General features: G+C 39.8%; 1 protein-coding gene across 3 annotated transcripts; it reads left to right on the top strand.

Annotated features, from left to right (window-relative positions):
- The first annotated feature begins 1850 nt into the window (after positions 1–1850).
- On the top strand, positions 1851–12893 carry LOC121724909 (flavin-containing monooxygenase 5-like). Of its 3 annotated transcripts, XM_042111839.1 has the most exons (10): positions 1851–2188; positions 2766–2842; positions 2934–3077; positions 3196–3384; positions 3494–3659; positions 4675–4817; positions 6344–6540; positions 7105–7460; positions 7680–7752; positions 9150–12893. In XM_042111839.1, exons 1-10 carry the CDS (start codon positions 2137–2139, stop codon positions 9562–9564), a joined length of 1812 nt encoding a protein of 603 aa, XP_041967773.1. In that variant the 5' UTR covers positions 1851–2136; the 3' UTR covers positions 9565–12893. The 3 variants fall into 3 exon arrangements, with proteins under 3 accessions (XP_041967773.1, XP_041967774.1, XP_041967775.1); XM_042111840.1 differs by lacking the exon at positions 2766–2842; XM_042111841.1 differs by lacking the exon at positions 1851–2188 and having other exon boundaries at positions 2752–2842.
- Positions 12894–14432: the final 1539 nt, after the last annotated feature.

Here is a 14432-nt window from a genome sequence, read left to right as displayed (position 1 = left end):
ATTTAACTTGAATATCTCGGAAACAACATTTGGTAGAAGTAGTCTAGTACACATACACAAAAAAGCTTGCCTTGACATGACCAGTAACAGTGTTGCCAACTGTTCAGTTAAGCCATGACAACAAAATGAACAACTTAAAGAGTGCCTTGGATTGGAGACATTTGTCCTCCCCTTTTTTCGATTGACTTTTCCCCTTGACACCAAAGAGCACCTGACTTAAGCAACATACCAGCATCTCATCTGGTTGGTACTGTTTGTATTCTATTTGCCACCTCATGGAACTCGACAGACAGTGTGGATAAGTTTTGACATTTCCCACCCTCCTCACGATTTTGAAGCCCATGCATAATATATTGGGTATAGGTAAATCGGGTATATGGCTAATACCTTTTGGGCTGTGCCATTTAGGGAAAACTGATTCAACCACCTAAACGATATACTTTCAGAAAGCATATACCCTCAAGATGAGATCTAACATGGGCTTTGACATTTCCCACCTTCCTCATGATTTTGCTGCCCATGCATCATTGGGTATAGGTCAGTCAGGTGTATGGCTACCTGTAGTAGTGCTCAACTAAGCTTCAGCTGTGAGTCCCAGATGTTCATGATGCATGTTTGTGTTTTAGACACATACAGTATAGCTATCAGAAAATAACAATTCAGTTGGCACCAATCGGCTCAAAATGGGCCTCTGGCTCATGGAGTAATACAATTGTTTTCATTTCCCCTGTTTACTCCCCTTGGAGAAAAAGACTACACCTTTTGAGGCTGATAATAATCTTGCTATACAGAAAATAAAATGTGCTTTAATTATTTTATTGACTTGAGAAAACTTTGTAATGCAAACGTTGTGTAGTCAACATAATGTAGTAGTGACAACATAGCCTAGGCTACTTATGTAAATTGTCATTTGTTTGACTCTGCCTGCAATAGCTTCATATAACCTCATATAACTTCAAAAGAATTTGAACTTTACCTTTCACCCCATGACCTTTAGTACCTAATCAGTGCATGCTTTGTATTAGTTTTATGAAGATCCTTTAATCTGGTTGGGAGATATCACGCCAATATTTCGAGTATGACCTCATGTGACCGTGACCTTGAACTTTGACCTCAAGACCTTGAATACCGAATCAGTTCATCAAGCCCTTATAATGAGTAAGTACAAGTTTGATAAAGATAAAGAGCTTGGGAGATATGAATATCATGATGTCATAACATATAATTTTGGCCCAGTATCCATGTATTGTGGTACAAAAGAAAGCCCTCTATTATTTTTCCGGCAAGGATTAACCGCAGTCACGCTATCCAGAGAAATATTCTCTCATCACCACTGTTTACCAATTTACAGCTCCCATTAACTTCCATTCAACACATAACAATACTTCAATAATGAGCTCAGTTCAGCTCAAACTAACGCTGCTGACTTATGCCAGCAACCATTTCACTTTGATAATAAATCCAGAAAGGATTATTTTCTAATAAAAATATAATGGACTATATTAAATATTTCATGGCCACCAGATGGCGGCATGGCACTGCACTTCGGGCCTTATTTGAGTGTAGGCCTAAAACATTTAGTGAAATGGCGTGCAGCGGAACAGCAGGAAATTAGCCTACTCTAGAAATTTTGTTTTTCCTCACTAATTATTCGTGTAATGCATTTGATATATTGTGATTTTCTTTTTAAACGTCGTTCCTTTATAACTTATGGGGGGGGGGGGGGGCAAATTATGTTATTCTTGCTGCTGTATAGGCTATATCTTGTACCAAAATGTACTTTGAACTTCGTTCATCAAGCCTATAGGCTAATGAGTAAGTAGGCCTATGTAGGCCTATACCAAGTTTGATAAGGATAATGATAAACAGCTTTGGAGATATTACCTAATATCATGATGTCCTAACATATCATTTTTGCCCAATATCCATTGCATTGTGATACAAAAGAAGGCCCTCTTTTTTCCGGCAAGTCAAAGATTGGCATTATAGACACCTGGAATTCTTGATGATACCAAATATGCTTTCGCTCTATTTACTGCCACCTTCAACCCAAATTTGCTTAGATCAAGCAACTCAAAGTCCATGTAAGAACCACTCCGCCCACAATGATATAGCTCACTATAGTCGCTGAATCGAATGCATTTGACTTGCCTCCGAACTTTGAAAACCCCCCGATCTTGCTTGCTAGGTGAGTTAAGGCACTTATATAGCCTAAAGGATTGCATGTAAAGGCGCTCAAACCATAACAGCGCCTCAACAACTCTTTTAGCCTACTCTGGTAACGAAATTTGTAAATAACAACTGGGGTGGGTGCGGTCAGTGAAAATTCGTTTTAGTGGACTTGTGATTCATTTTGCTGCAGACAATGTAAACAATGTTGTCTTGTTTTAAATATGTCCACATCCCTGTAAATGAAAACGTCACGTTTGAGGACACGTTATGTCATGTACCATAAGTAAACGACTTCACCAAGACTCGCTTGACGTTTCGCTGGACATTTTGAAACTTTAAAAGGACTTCCTAATCCCCATTAGTATTGCTATTGCAAAAATTGTTCGTGGCAAAAAAGCTTTACGTGGCGTTGTCCAGTAAGAATAGAGATGAAGGCCAAAAGGTAAAAAAGTAAATTGATTGTTATCGAACTACATGATGATAGGCTATGGCATGGCAGCCTCTTATGCTCGGATTTTATGCTCGGAGACTCGTGCGGAACTCTTGTGCCCCGAGGTAAACTACCGACGTCACTATCATATTCCCCAACCAAGGCAGCCTCCCTTGTAACTTACACAAGAGGCGAATCTCACTCTCAAAACACTCGTCCGAGACTTCTTGCTCAACCATAGTAAGCAGTTAACTTATGTATGCGTTTCCTGCATTTGTTTTCCGAGCTGATTTCACAAACATACATAAATATTGTATTTTTTTTTCTTTAGAGATCATCCACTATGGCCAAACGTGTAGCAGTGATCGGAGCTGGAGCCTCTGGCTTGACATGCATAAAGAGCTGCTTGGATGAGGGATTGGAGCCAGTGTGCTTTGAAAGCAGTGATGACATTGGGGGATTGTGGAGGTTTAAGGTAGGCTATTTGCATTTCATTTCCCATTTTCTGACCTTTATACACCATCATAGTACAATACCCCTTATTGCAGTTTACCCCCCCCCCCCCCCCCCCACCCCCCCAAACACACACACAGGAGAACCCAGAGCCAGACCGAGCCAGTATCTACCACTCTGTCATCATCAACACCTCCAAGGAGATGATGACCTACAGTGACTTCCCAATCCCAGCTCACTTCCCAAATTACATGCACAACTCTCTCATCATGGACTACTTCAACATGTACACAGACCACTTCCAGCTCCGGCAATACATCCAATTCCAGGTTGGCTACTCGCACAAATGTATTTAACTTTTCCCAGGAACTCTGTCCAGAATGCAGGAGTCATTAAGAAGTCCTTCTTACCTAAGAATGGTGAATTTCTTTGCCACAGACACGGGTGCTGCAAGTCAAGCAGAGGCCTGATTTCTCCCGCTCCGGCCAATGGGAGGTAGAAACAGAGACGAGGGATGGGAAGAGAGAAAGCCACATCTTTGATGCAATTATGGTTTGCGTCGGACATCACTGTCACCCTCGCATGCCACTGTCTGATTTCCCAGGTAACCAGGGATCTCATAAACATGAATATATACAATTAAAGACACACACACACACACACAGGGAGGGAGAGTGAGTATCCTCTCAACTAGTGTGCAGTATCCTCACATTTAGCACATTAAAAAGGCCCTGCTACAGTCATAGACAAAACCATAGCAACACTGTGCTCAAAGTTATTCCCAAGGTCTTTATTACCCCCTTGACTCAATTTTTTCCCTCTGCGTATTTCACACCTGATTAATCACAAAAAATGTCCCATCCAGTCGCGTCCAGACCAGAACTGACTGTTGAATGTTGTGATATCCACTGTTGCATAACGTGCATACGAGATGTTTGGATGGTGTGTCCAGTATAAACAAATATAACTGTTTGCTATTACATGAAAATGCTGTGCCCAAAACTCTACCTGTGTAAAAATGAAATGTACCTTTAGGAGACAAGAAAGCAAAGTACTGCAGTGGAAGTCAATGCAGAAAGATGTGTTTATTTTCAGGCAGGGCAATCATTAACCCTGCATGAGTCTGCATGCAGGGATGTGTTTGCCTTCCACAAGTTATTAGTTCACCCATAGTCTCTGTGCGGATGTTTGCGGTGGCTATTTATAGTCAAGATAAGGGTGCAGTAAGGTGAGGCCATGGAATGTCTATTGAAAGGACTTTTTTGCCATATTCTTGCATTTATCTGTATTTCTGATAAGTCATTTTTATCATTCATAACTTGTGGTTCAAAATTGTTGATGACAGCACCAAACACTGACCTAGCCTAAATATGTGATGGGATCTGGGAAAACCCATCACATGGTGAAATTTCACCAACTTATGATTCTAATAGCATCCTAACAACATCCAGGATTTTGTGAGGATGGTATCCAGGATGTTGCTAGGGATATCTAGAAGAAGGTTGAAATGGAGCAGAAATCAAGTATTTTTTTTTATTTCAGATGACATCCTCTACCTGTCTGCTTTACTCACTATGTATGTGTCTGCTTTACTCACTATGATTTGAATATTCTACCAGGCATTGACACGTTTAAGGGGAAGTACTTCCACAGCCGGGACTACAAGGCACCAGAGGAGTGGCGCGGGAAAAGGGTGGTAGTGGTTGGCATCGGGAATTCTGGAGGGGACATCACCGTGGAGCTCAGCAGAATGACCAAGCAGGTATCAATGCACTGCAAATTACAGTATATCCAAGACTGGTGTCCATCAATACAAAGCTTTATGGTGCTTTGATCCCCATAAAATACAATTGTTTTTGTTTTCAGGGTTTTGTTTAAATTGGAACAGTTTTGAATGCTGAATAATAGTTATATGGTAAATACTCTCAGTCAGAAGCATTATTTCACTATCACAACAAAACATTTTCCTAGAACCAGAACACATCGTTCTGTGAACACTAGGGTTGGGCGATGTCGCCTAAATTGGCATTTGACGATGTGTACAGTAAAACATCGTGGTGGACGATGATATCGTGGGGGGGGGGGGGGGGGGTAGTGTAGTAAACAGCCTATAGGTATGTCTGTACAGAAATACATTTATAATGTTCTACATAAAAAAAATGTATATTATATAGGCCAAACGGCCTGGTGAAAGTGGACAGCTAAGAGAGACATACTGACCAGGCTACCGAAGTTGTGTGGAAGATCTAATCCAAGAAAATTGTTGTGAAAGACGAATAGACAATCAATCTGAACACTTGCGTGTGCACCAACCAGCGGAATATTACACATTGCCAGCCTTCGCTGGACCCAGCAAAAAAGCTACTTAAGACTACAATCGTGGTCACTCATAAAATATTAGTATGCAGCATCCCACGTTACGGTATCCCACGGTATACCGTCTATGCTGACTATGAGGGCGGCGGGAAGTGAAAGTAAAGGGATGCAATCGCGCAGTCCAGGCTATAGGAGGGTGAAGTAAAAACTCTTTTACAAATAACAAATCCCGATTACCACTCCGCTGCTGTCTGGGACTTCTGCTAAATGCATGAAATACAAGCCTTAAAGTGAAAGACGGATAGGCTACCTTCTGATTCTATAATTAACGAAAGAAATGGTTTATTTTAACACAGAGAAGAAGGACGCATTTGGCGCTCGCTGTAGCCTCGCAAAAATATTTGAGCGCTAGAATGTCCTAGTCGTAGCCTAACAATAATAAATCTATATTTTCTGCTAAAACATTAGGCTACATATTACGTCCAATGTAGGCTATAGGCCTGCGAGACATGTAGGCTACTAAAGGACAATTAGGCTACACATTCACGTCACAGTCAGGAATTATTTGAATAAGAGGGTAGACTAAAGTCTTTTATTTTACAAGACGGTAGACTAATACGTGATAACTGTTTGGTTGACAGCCTTTAAAGTAGGCTCAATTTCATTTTCAGGGAAAGGTTTTTTTTATGTTTTAGCCTGTTACAGCAGGAATTAGTGACTGGCATGTGGGGGCGTGGCATCACGATGGTTGCTTTCCATTGTGATGGTTGACGATGATATCGTCCGCACAACCCTAGTGAACACTGAACATCGCTTTCATAGTTTTGCACCTCCATTAAGATATGCACAGATCAGTTTGGTCTTACCATATAAATGTACGTACTGTATGTGGTGAGAAACCACTACAAGAGAAAATGCAATAGTCTCTCTCTCTCTCTTTCTCACACACTAACACACACACACACTGTACAGTTGTTCCTGAGTACTCGTCGTGGTGCCTGGGTTATGAATCGAGTGGCTGACAACGGCCTTCCTGTGGACCTGGTCTTAAACAGAGTGTCATTGCTGATCCAGAAGATACTGCCACGTGACTTCATCTGTGGTATTGTGGAAAATCGGCTCAACTATCGGTTTGACCATGCTATGTATGGGCTGCAGCCCAAACACAGGTATTACAGTTTCTCTCAAGTCTCCACACGCCACTTACATGCATATTTATGTTTATGGTATTTCACAGACACTTTTCATGCTTCCAAAGTGACTTACAGTATATAAACACTACATCATATACCTACTAAAAACATAATAATAATACTAATAATAACAACAGTATTAACAATAATAACTATCAAACATCAACAATAATAACTATCAAATATCAACAAGGAAAATAATGAGTTTTCATATTAACAAAAAACATACACACACAAATCATAACTATAAGGCAATTCATTATTGTGTAGTGTGCATTGTGCAAAGTGAATAGATGAGTCTTTAAACATTTCTTGAAAGTTCCAACACTATCACAAGAACATAGAACATTAGGGTGTATGGGTATGGTGTAGAGCTGGATCATGGAATAGCAAGGAGCAGATCCAGACAGTGTCCTGCAGGCCAAAGTGAGGGATTTGAATTTAACTCTGGCTGCCATAGGAAGCCAATGAATTCAGCAAGAACACTAATGTTCACTGATTACTCACTGATAACGCTGTTGCCATTTTGTGTTTCCAAAGGTTCTTCAATCAGCACCCCACTGTCAATGACGACCTACCCAACCGCATCCTCTCTGGCACGGTGCAGGTGAAGCCCAACATAAAGGAGTTCCGAAGCTCTAGCGTGGTGTTCGAGGATGGCTCCGTGGAGCACGACATCGACCTGGTGGTGTTTGCCACCGGCTACAGTTTCTCATTCCCCTTCCTTCCCGCTCATGTGCTCTCTGTCTCTGAGAACCAGACCACCCTGTACAAGCACATCTACCCACCAGGATTAGAGCACCCAACTCTGGCCGTAATTGGATTGATTCAGCCTCTCGGTGCCATCATGCCCATCTCAGAGATGCAGGCTCGATGGGCCACAAGGGTCTTTAAAGGTACTGATGACAACATTTCCTTCATGAGAATGAGAATGTGTTGTTTTCCAATTCAGTAACAGAACTGGCAAGTCAATAGTTATTTCTCCGTGCTGCACACCGTATGCTAGAAACAGTCCAACGATTGCGAAAACAAATGTTACTACAAGTTCTTGACCCCTACCTTTGTAAATCATAATGAATCTGAGTCTGGGGTTGATCATGTTTTCTGTATCAAAGGGTTGAATAAGCTTCCTTCGATGAGTGTCATGATGAAGGATATCAAGTGCAAAGAAGAGGCAATGGCCAACAGGTATCCTCTCCTCAAATATCCTCAAAGTCTTTCCTCAAATGTACTTATTATAGGCTTGAAAGCTCTTTTGAAATTAGGAGACATGAGCAGAAGTCAATGAAAGTCAAAAGGAAATGAAAGAGGTAAAATGACCATAATTGAATACTGAAGTTAAAAATGAGTATGGCAACTTACAGAACCAACAGTATCAAATTCAGCTGACAATTGATCAGAACATATTGTGACGATTCATAAAAAAAAAAAAAAGCTTACAGAAGGGTACAGTTCTAAACTTAAAGGACCAGTATGTAGGAAATAATGGAAAATAAATTGTAACCATTCCAAAAATCATCACCATATGTCGTCAGAGAGTAAGGAAACATGATGAATTGAAGTAATGGCTTATTTGACATTACTATAACCCATAAAACCCCGTAAAACCCGTGGGGAAAAAAAGAGTTACGGGGCGGAATCTCTTGGAATTTTCGTTTATGTTTTGAACGATTAGTTCTAGAATAGCGTATTAATAATGGGCTGGCACGTCCTATTTGGGTTGCCAAATTAGCAAAGGCCAACTGTCAAAAGCTGTCAGTTGTAGTCATAAACGAGTAGCCTACGAGAGGCAGTCAAATTTCCAAAATTAAAACAAGAAACAAATTAAGTGGACATCGGAGAAGCTTCCTGAGATGGCGACGTCTTTGTCAAACGAAGAATATCAAGTCTGACGCAGAACTGGCCATATTTCTCCACGACAGGTAGCCTTTAGCCTAGGCTAAACTTTAGCCTAGGCTAAACTAAAATCTGCATTGCTAACTTCAGCTAATGTTACGTTGGTTAGAGAGGTATTTTTTGTTTTCACTGTTTCCGTAATGTGTAGCTGGGTCATGGTTGGAGAAACGTTAAAGCAGCTGCAAGTCAACTAAGTCTGCATTACATCTGGCAACCCAGAAGAGGCTCGCGTCTGGTAGTCTTAAGAACATTCACCAGTGTTTTGATTTTGGCCTACAGAACATTCGGTAACAATCCTACAAATCGCTCCTTTAAAAAAATAATAAGAATAAGCGGTTACACTTTACTTGACAGTGTCGACATAAGAATGACATGACACTGTCATGAACGTGTCATAAGCAAGTCATAAACGTTTATGACATAACGCTTCTGTTATTAAGTGACATTCGGTTTTTGTCATAACAAGTTAGGGTTAGGTTTAGAGTTATGGTTAGGATTAGGGGTAGAGGTTAGGGTTAGGTTTTATGTGTCATGACAGTGTCATGTGTTCATGACAGTGTCATGTCACTCTTATGTCGATACTGTCAAGTAAAGTGTTACCGAATAAGCAAACTGCTGTGTTCATTTGGGATTAACTCTTTCCTTTCATATAGGTGTATGTTCTTTTAATGATCTCATTTCTCCTCCAGGTACGTAACGTCCAGTAGGCACACCATCCAGGTGGACTACGTCCCCTACATGGACGAGCTGGCTGAACAGGTGGGAGTGCAGCCCAGGTTCCTGTCTTTGCTCCTACGAGACCCTGGCTTGTGGCTTAGAACTGTGTTTGGACCCTGCACACCATATCAGTACCGGCTGTTTGGACCAGGTCAATGGGAGGGGGCCCGCCAGGCAATCTACACTCAGTGGGAGCGAGTGGCTCAGCCCATGAAGACGCGACCCATTCCTGCCAGGGAGACCAAGCGTACCTTTAGCACCCACCTGTTCTTTCTGTCAGCTGCCACATTGGTGGTGGCGGTAATCTATAAGAGAGACAACTACCAGGAGTATCTTCAGTATCCCATGATGATACTGGACAAGCTGAAGACATATCTACCTGCTTAGTAAGATGTCAGTGTTGGATGTATCATGCAGTATGACTAATTGATTGGTCTGTGATGTTTTTCTTGCATTTGTCTTAATGCTTGTGATAAGTGTAAGTGTACTTAAGTCTTTTTTTATGTCTGGATTATACTAATAAGATGCATAAAGCTTATAAAAGGTCCAAACATATTTCAGAATATATCGTTTTATAATGTGGTAAATTATTGTTTTAATTGGTTATGTTATTCTGTTATTAAGGAAAATATTTTCCTATGCCAGTGGTTCTCAAAGTGTGTGGTGGGCCCCACTAGTGGAGAATAGAGACATGACAGATGGGGCACGATGAGCATGAGGATTTTTTTGTCTTTAATAATGCCTTTCTTTTTAACAAGGAAGATCATAGATTCAAAACAAACATATCTATCATATCTACATATCTATCTATAAATTGCAGGAACGTCTGTCTGTCTGTGTGTGTTTGTGTGTGTGTGTTAACCTCATATCTGTCGAACCGTTCATCCGATTGATTTCAAACTTGACAGGTGTCTTCCTACGGGCACGAGTAAGTGCAGTGCCAAGTTTGACGTTGTTTGGATAAGAAATTCAAAAGATATTGTTAAATATATCATTACAAGAAGCACAAATTGGCTTTCTCCGCACTACTGTAGCCACTCCCCCTCTCACACAACAATTCCGACTGCAAGGTCCCAAATTGAAACGAGAGATAGTCTGATGGTCCCGAATTTAAGGACGTTTTAGAATGCCATACAGCTACAGACAACTAGTGGCAGACAGAGGGACATGTCACTTATGCTACCAAAGACTGTTTTTGAGTCACATTGTTGCAAATCTCATGATGCATCTTTCTACAAAATGTTGTCTTCTATATCATTAAGTTATTCAAGAGGCTTAACAATAAGCATATAGCCTTAACATAAAAAAACTGTTCGGCTTATGTCATTTTGATCTGTAAAAAATGTCACATGCAGCCATGCCTAAATTCTGCTCATTGCAATGTATTATAGGCTAAATTTATTATAATATAATATTCAGTATTCATTGTTGAATGCTTAGCTGAAATTATGTTTTCCCTATCATCCTATTTTTACAGCAGGCACCTGCGGGCATGTAATGTAATTAATTAGGCTACTATACAGGTTTTCTAGAGGAGTAGCATGTTTGAATGGGCACCGTACTAGTGAATTAAAACAACATCAGATCCAGCGGACCAAAACAGGACATGTAATGTGGAAATGCGATAATATTTTAACATTCCCATTTTGCCAGGGTGATTGGGTCAGGTGGGGCTTAAATATTCCTCACATACAAAGTGGGGATTGACAGAAAAAGTTTGAGAACTGGTCCATGACATCCACGAGTGCTTCTGCTATTTAGCTAGCTGGTTAGTTCTGGTAAAATGGACACCTTTTTGAAAGTAGAGCCGAAGGGAAAGATAGTTTTTCAATTTTTGGACAAGTACATTGAGGCAAATGGACTTGACTGATCTTTTTGTGTGGGAGTATGTTCAGACAGGGCTTCGGCTATGACTTGGAATTTTTCAATTTCAATTTAATATCACTTATAGAGTGCCAAAACATTGCACATGTCTCATGGCGCTTTACAGAGTGTTAAACAATCAGAGAAGGCCCATGAGTAACAGGGGCGAGAAAAAACTCCAGATACATGTAGGAAGAAACCTCCAGCAGATCCACGACTCAATAGCCTGACCCATCTGCCTAGGGTCAGTACAAAACACTAAGGTCTTTTTACATGATAAATGAATAAGTTAGTTAGGTGTAGAGAAAAGAACATGGTGTTTAAAGAATGCCTTACATATGCAATGACATCAGATACAATTGAGGATAAAAACACAATAAAGTCCAGGACTTATTTACATTGTGGTCCTAAACGCATAACACCAGGACAAGACACTCACAGAGTGTGTGATAATCAATGACATAACATAAACACATTTTTCTTAAATAAATAAAAATGCTACCCTCGCTAGTAACCAGGCCTTGATTCTCTTTTTAAAAGAGTTGGAAATGCTGGAAATGACTTTAATTTGCCTGTCTAACTTGTTCCACTGAACTGCACCTATATAGGCAAAGGTTCCTTTCCCTAACAATGTCTTAAATTTATAAGGACACAGATCTGATATTCTGCCACCAGTGCAAAAAATTGGGACACTACCAACCAATATTTTATGGATCAAGGTCAGCCTTGACATAACAACACGAGACTCAACAGGGAGCCAGTTGAGCTCAGCAAATTGTGATCAGACCTACGGCCCAAATTCAGAATGACCCTTATTCGTTTATTCTGTGCTGTTTGCAGCCTCCCTTTTAGTCGGTTTGTTAGGCCTTCAAACCAGGAAGTACATGCAAATTCAAAATAATTTCAAATTAAGGAGTTAGCTAAAATGATCATTGTTAACCTATCTAAAAACAGACATTATTCAGAATGACCCTAAATTTAGAGCATCTACTTAGTCTGTATTTTGAGCTGAACAAGATGGCCTCTGTCTTACAAAGATGTAAGAACAGCATATTGTCAGTCAGCCAGTTGTTTACAGAGGATAGCTCAGAACTCAGGGTGCTCTCTAGAGTAGATTGGTGTTTATGCGACATTAAAAGTGGCAAGTCATCAGCATACAGAAATAATTCACATGAACAGGAGTCTGCCATATTATTAATGTATGTAAAAAATAAGGACGGTCCGAGAATGCTTCCTTGCCTGCATAATATATTGGGTATAGGTAAATCGGGTGTATGGCTAATACCTTTTGGGTTGTGCCGTTTCGGGAAAACTGATTCACCCACCTAAACGATATATTTTCAGAAAGCATATACCCTCAAGATGAGATCTAACATGGGTTTGGACATGTCCCACCCTCCTCTTTACTTTGCAGCCCATGCATAACACAGTGGGTATTAATAAATCAAGTGATATATGTTGGGCTGTACCTTGAAGGGAAAACTTATTAAGCCACCTAAACTATATGATGTAAACTAACATGGGCTTTGACATTTCCCACCTTCCTCATGATTTTGCTGCCCATGCATCATTGGGTATAGGTCAATCAGGTGTATGGCTACCTGTAGTAGTGCTCAACTAAGCTTCAGCTGTGAGTCCCAGATGTTCATGATGCATGTTTGTGTTTTAGACACATACAGTATAGCTATCAGAAAATAACAATTCAGTTGGCACCAATCGGCTCAAAATGGGCCTCTGGCTCATGGAGTAATACAATTGTTTTCATTTCCCCTGTTTACTCCCCTTGGAGAAAAAGACTACACCTTTTGAGACTGATAATGATCTTGTTATACAGAAAATAAAATTTGCTTTAATAATTTTATTGACTTGAGAAAACTTTGTAATGCAAACGTTGTGTAATCACTAATGACACAACGTAATATGTAAATTGTCATTTGTTTGACTGCCTGCTATAGCCTCATATAACTTCGAAAGAATTTGAACTTTACCTTTGATCCCATAACCTTTAGTACTTAACCAGTGCATGTAGGCTTTATCAACTGTATTGGTTTCATGAAGATCCTTCAGTCTAGTTGGAAGATATCACGCCAATATTTTGAGTATGACCTCATGTGACTGTGACCTTGAACTTTGACCTCAAGACCAGTTCATCAAGCCCTTATATTGAGTAAGTAGTCTATACGAACTTTGATAAGGATAAAGATAAAGAGCTTGGAAGATATAACCTAATATCATGATGTCCTAACATATAATTTCCCAGAGGAAACTTTTGCTTCTCATTTGTATCCCTTCTGTTGCTAAGGAGGCAAAATGGTGATTCTCTTTTAAGGATAATTTAAGTATTACTTTTGTCACAATTATTTCTCCTAATTTTGCCTTAGGAGAAATAAAACAAGCAAAATATGAGACACATAGCAATAAGACAAGTAGGAGTCACATAAGAGATATTAGTTTGAGAAGCAGGAGAAGTACAGGAGATCTCTTATATGTTTGAGTGTAGTCTCACTTACAACTTGTTTCTCCTTAGGAGAAATAATAGAGCAGATGGAGTCACATAAGAGATATTAGTTTGAGAAGCAGGAGAAGTACAGGAGATCTCTTATATGTTTGAGTGTAGTCTCACTTACAACTTGTTTCTCCTTAGGAGAAATAATAGAGCAGATGGAGTCACATAAGAGATATTAGTTTGAGAAGCAGGAGAAATACGGGAGATCTCTTATATGTTTGAGTGTAGTCTCATTTACAACTTGTTTCTCCTTAGGAGAAATAATAGAGCAAATGAGGAGACATTGCAATGAGAAACTGTTGAGAAGTAGGAGTTACAATTGAGATATCAGTTTGAGGCTCAAAAAATAGGGCACTCCATAGCATTTCAAACTTTTATTTTATAAAACAAAGCAAAACAGTTGTACTTTAAAAATGGACTTTAAGCAATGGGAGCTTGCACAGTTGCACTTTAAAATGGACTTCAAGCAATGGAAGCATGTTAATGCCTTGATATGTTCTTTTTAAAAATTGTGTATTCTTATTTTTTTTTTGTGTGTGTGTGAGTGTGTATGTGAGTATTATTTTTAAAAGCTGCACAAGCAAATTGCATTGTACGGACCAACTGCACAATGACAATTTAAGTCTATCTATAAATCATACAACATGGAGAAATGAACTAATAAACAATAACATAAACAAACTAAACTTGTGCCAAAGCGTGCCATACTGTGTACAATGGTGGATGAAAGCGTGGGCTGGTCAATCTGCGTCTTTTATCCTGGTGGTGGAACCAACCAAAGGGAGGAGGGAGAGAAGAGCAGAAAATAGAACATTGTTAGTTTGTGAGCCACTCAAAAATACAAAGTAAGACATTTGTTTGACCGTCTGCTTTCATAACTGTGGGA

Source organism: Alosa sapidissima, chromosome 12 (genome assembly GCF_018492685.1).
Source record: "Alosa sapidissima isolate fAloSap1 chromosome 12, fAloSap1.pri, whole genome shotgun sequence".
In the NCBI taxonomy this organism is placed as follows: domain Eukaryota; kingdom Metazoa; phylum Chordata; class Actinopteri; order Clupeiformes; family Clupeidae; genus Alosa; species Alosa sapidissima.
The sequence above is the reverse complement of the archived record's forward strand: the minus strand, read 5'-3'. Positions and strand labels throughout refer to the sequence as shown.

Coding starts and splice junctions, on each gene's coding strand:
- LOC121724909 (XM_042111839.1), top strand. CDS start 2,137: ATGCATTTGACTTGCCTCCGAACTTTGAAAACCCCCCGATCTTGCTTG. Junction 2,189..2,765: donor CCCCCGATCTTGCTTGCTAG/GTGAGTTAAGGC, acceptor TCCCCAACCAAG/GCAGCCTCCCTTGTAACTTA. Junction 4,818..6,343: donor TCAGCAGAATGACCAAGCAG/GTATCAATGCAC, acceptor CACACTGTACAG/TTGTTCCTGAGTACTCGTCG.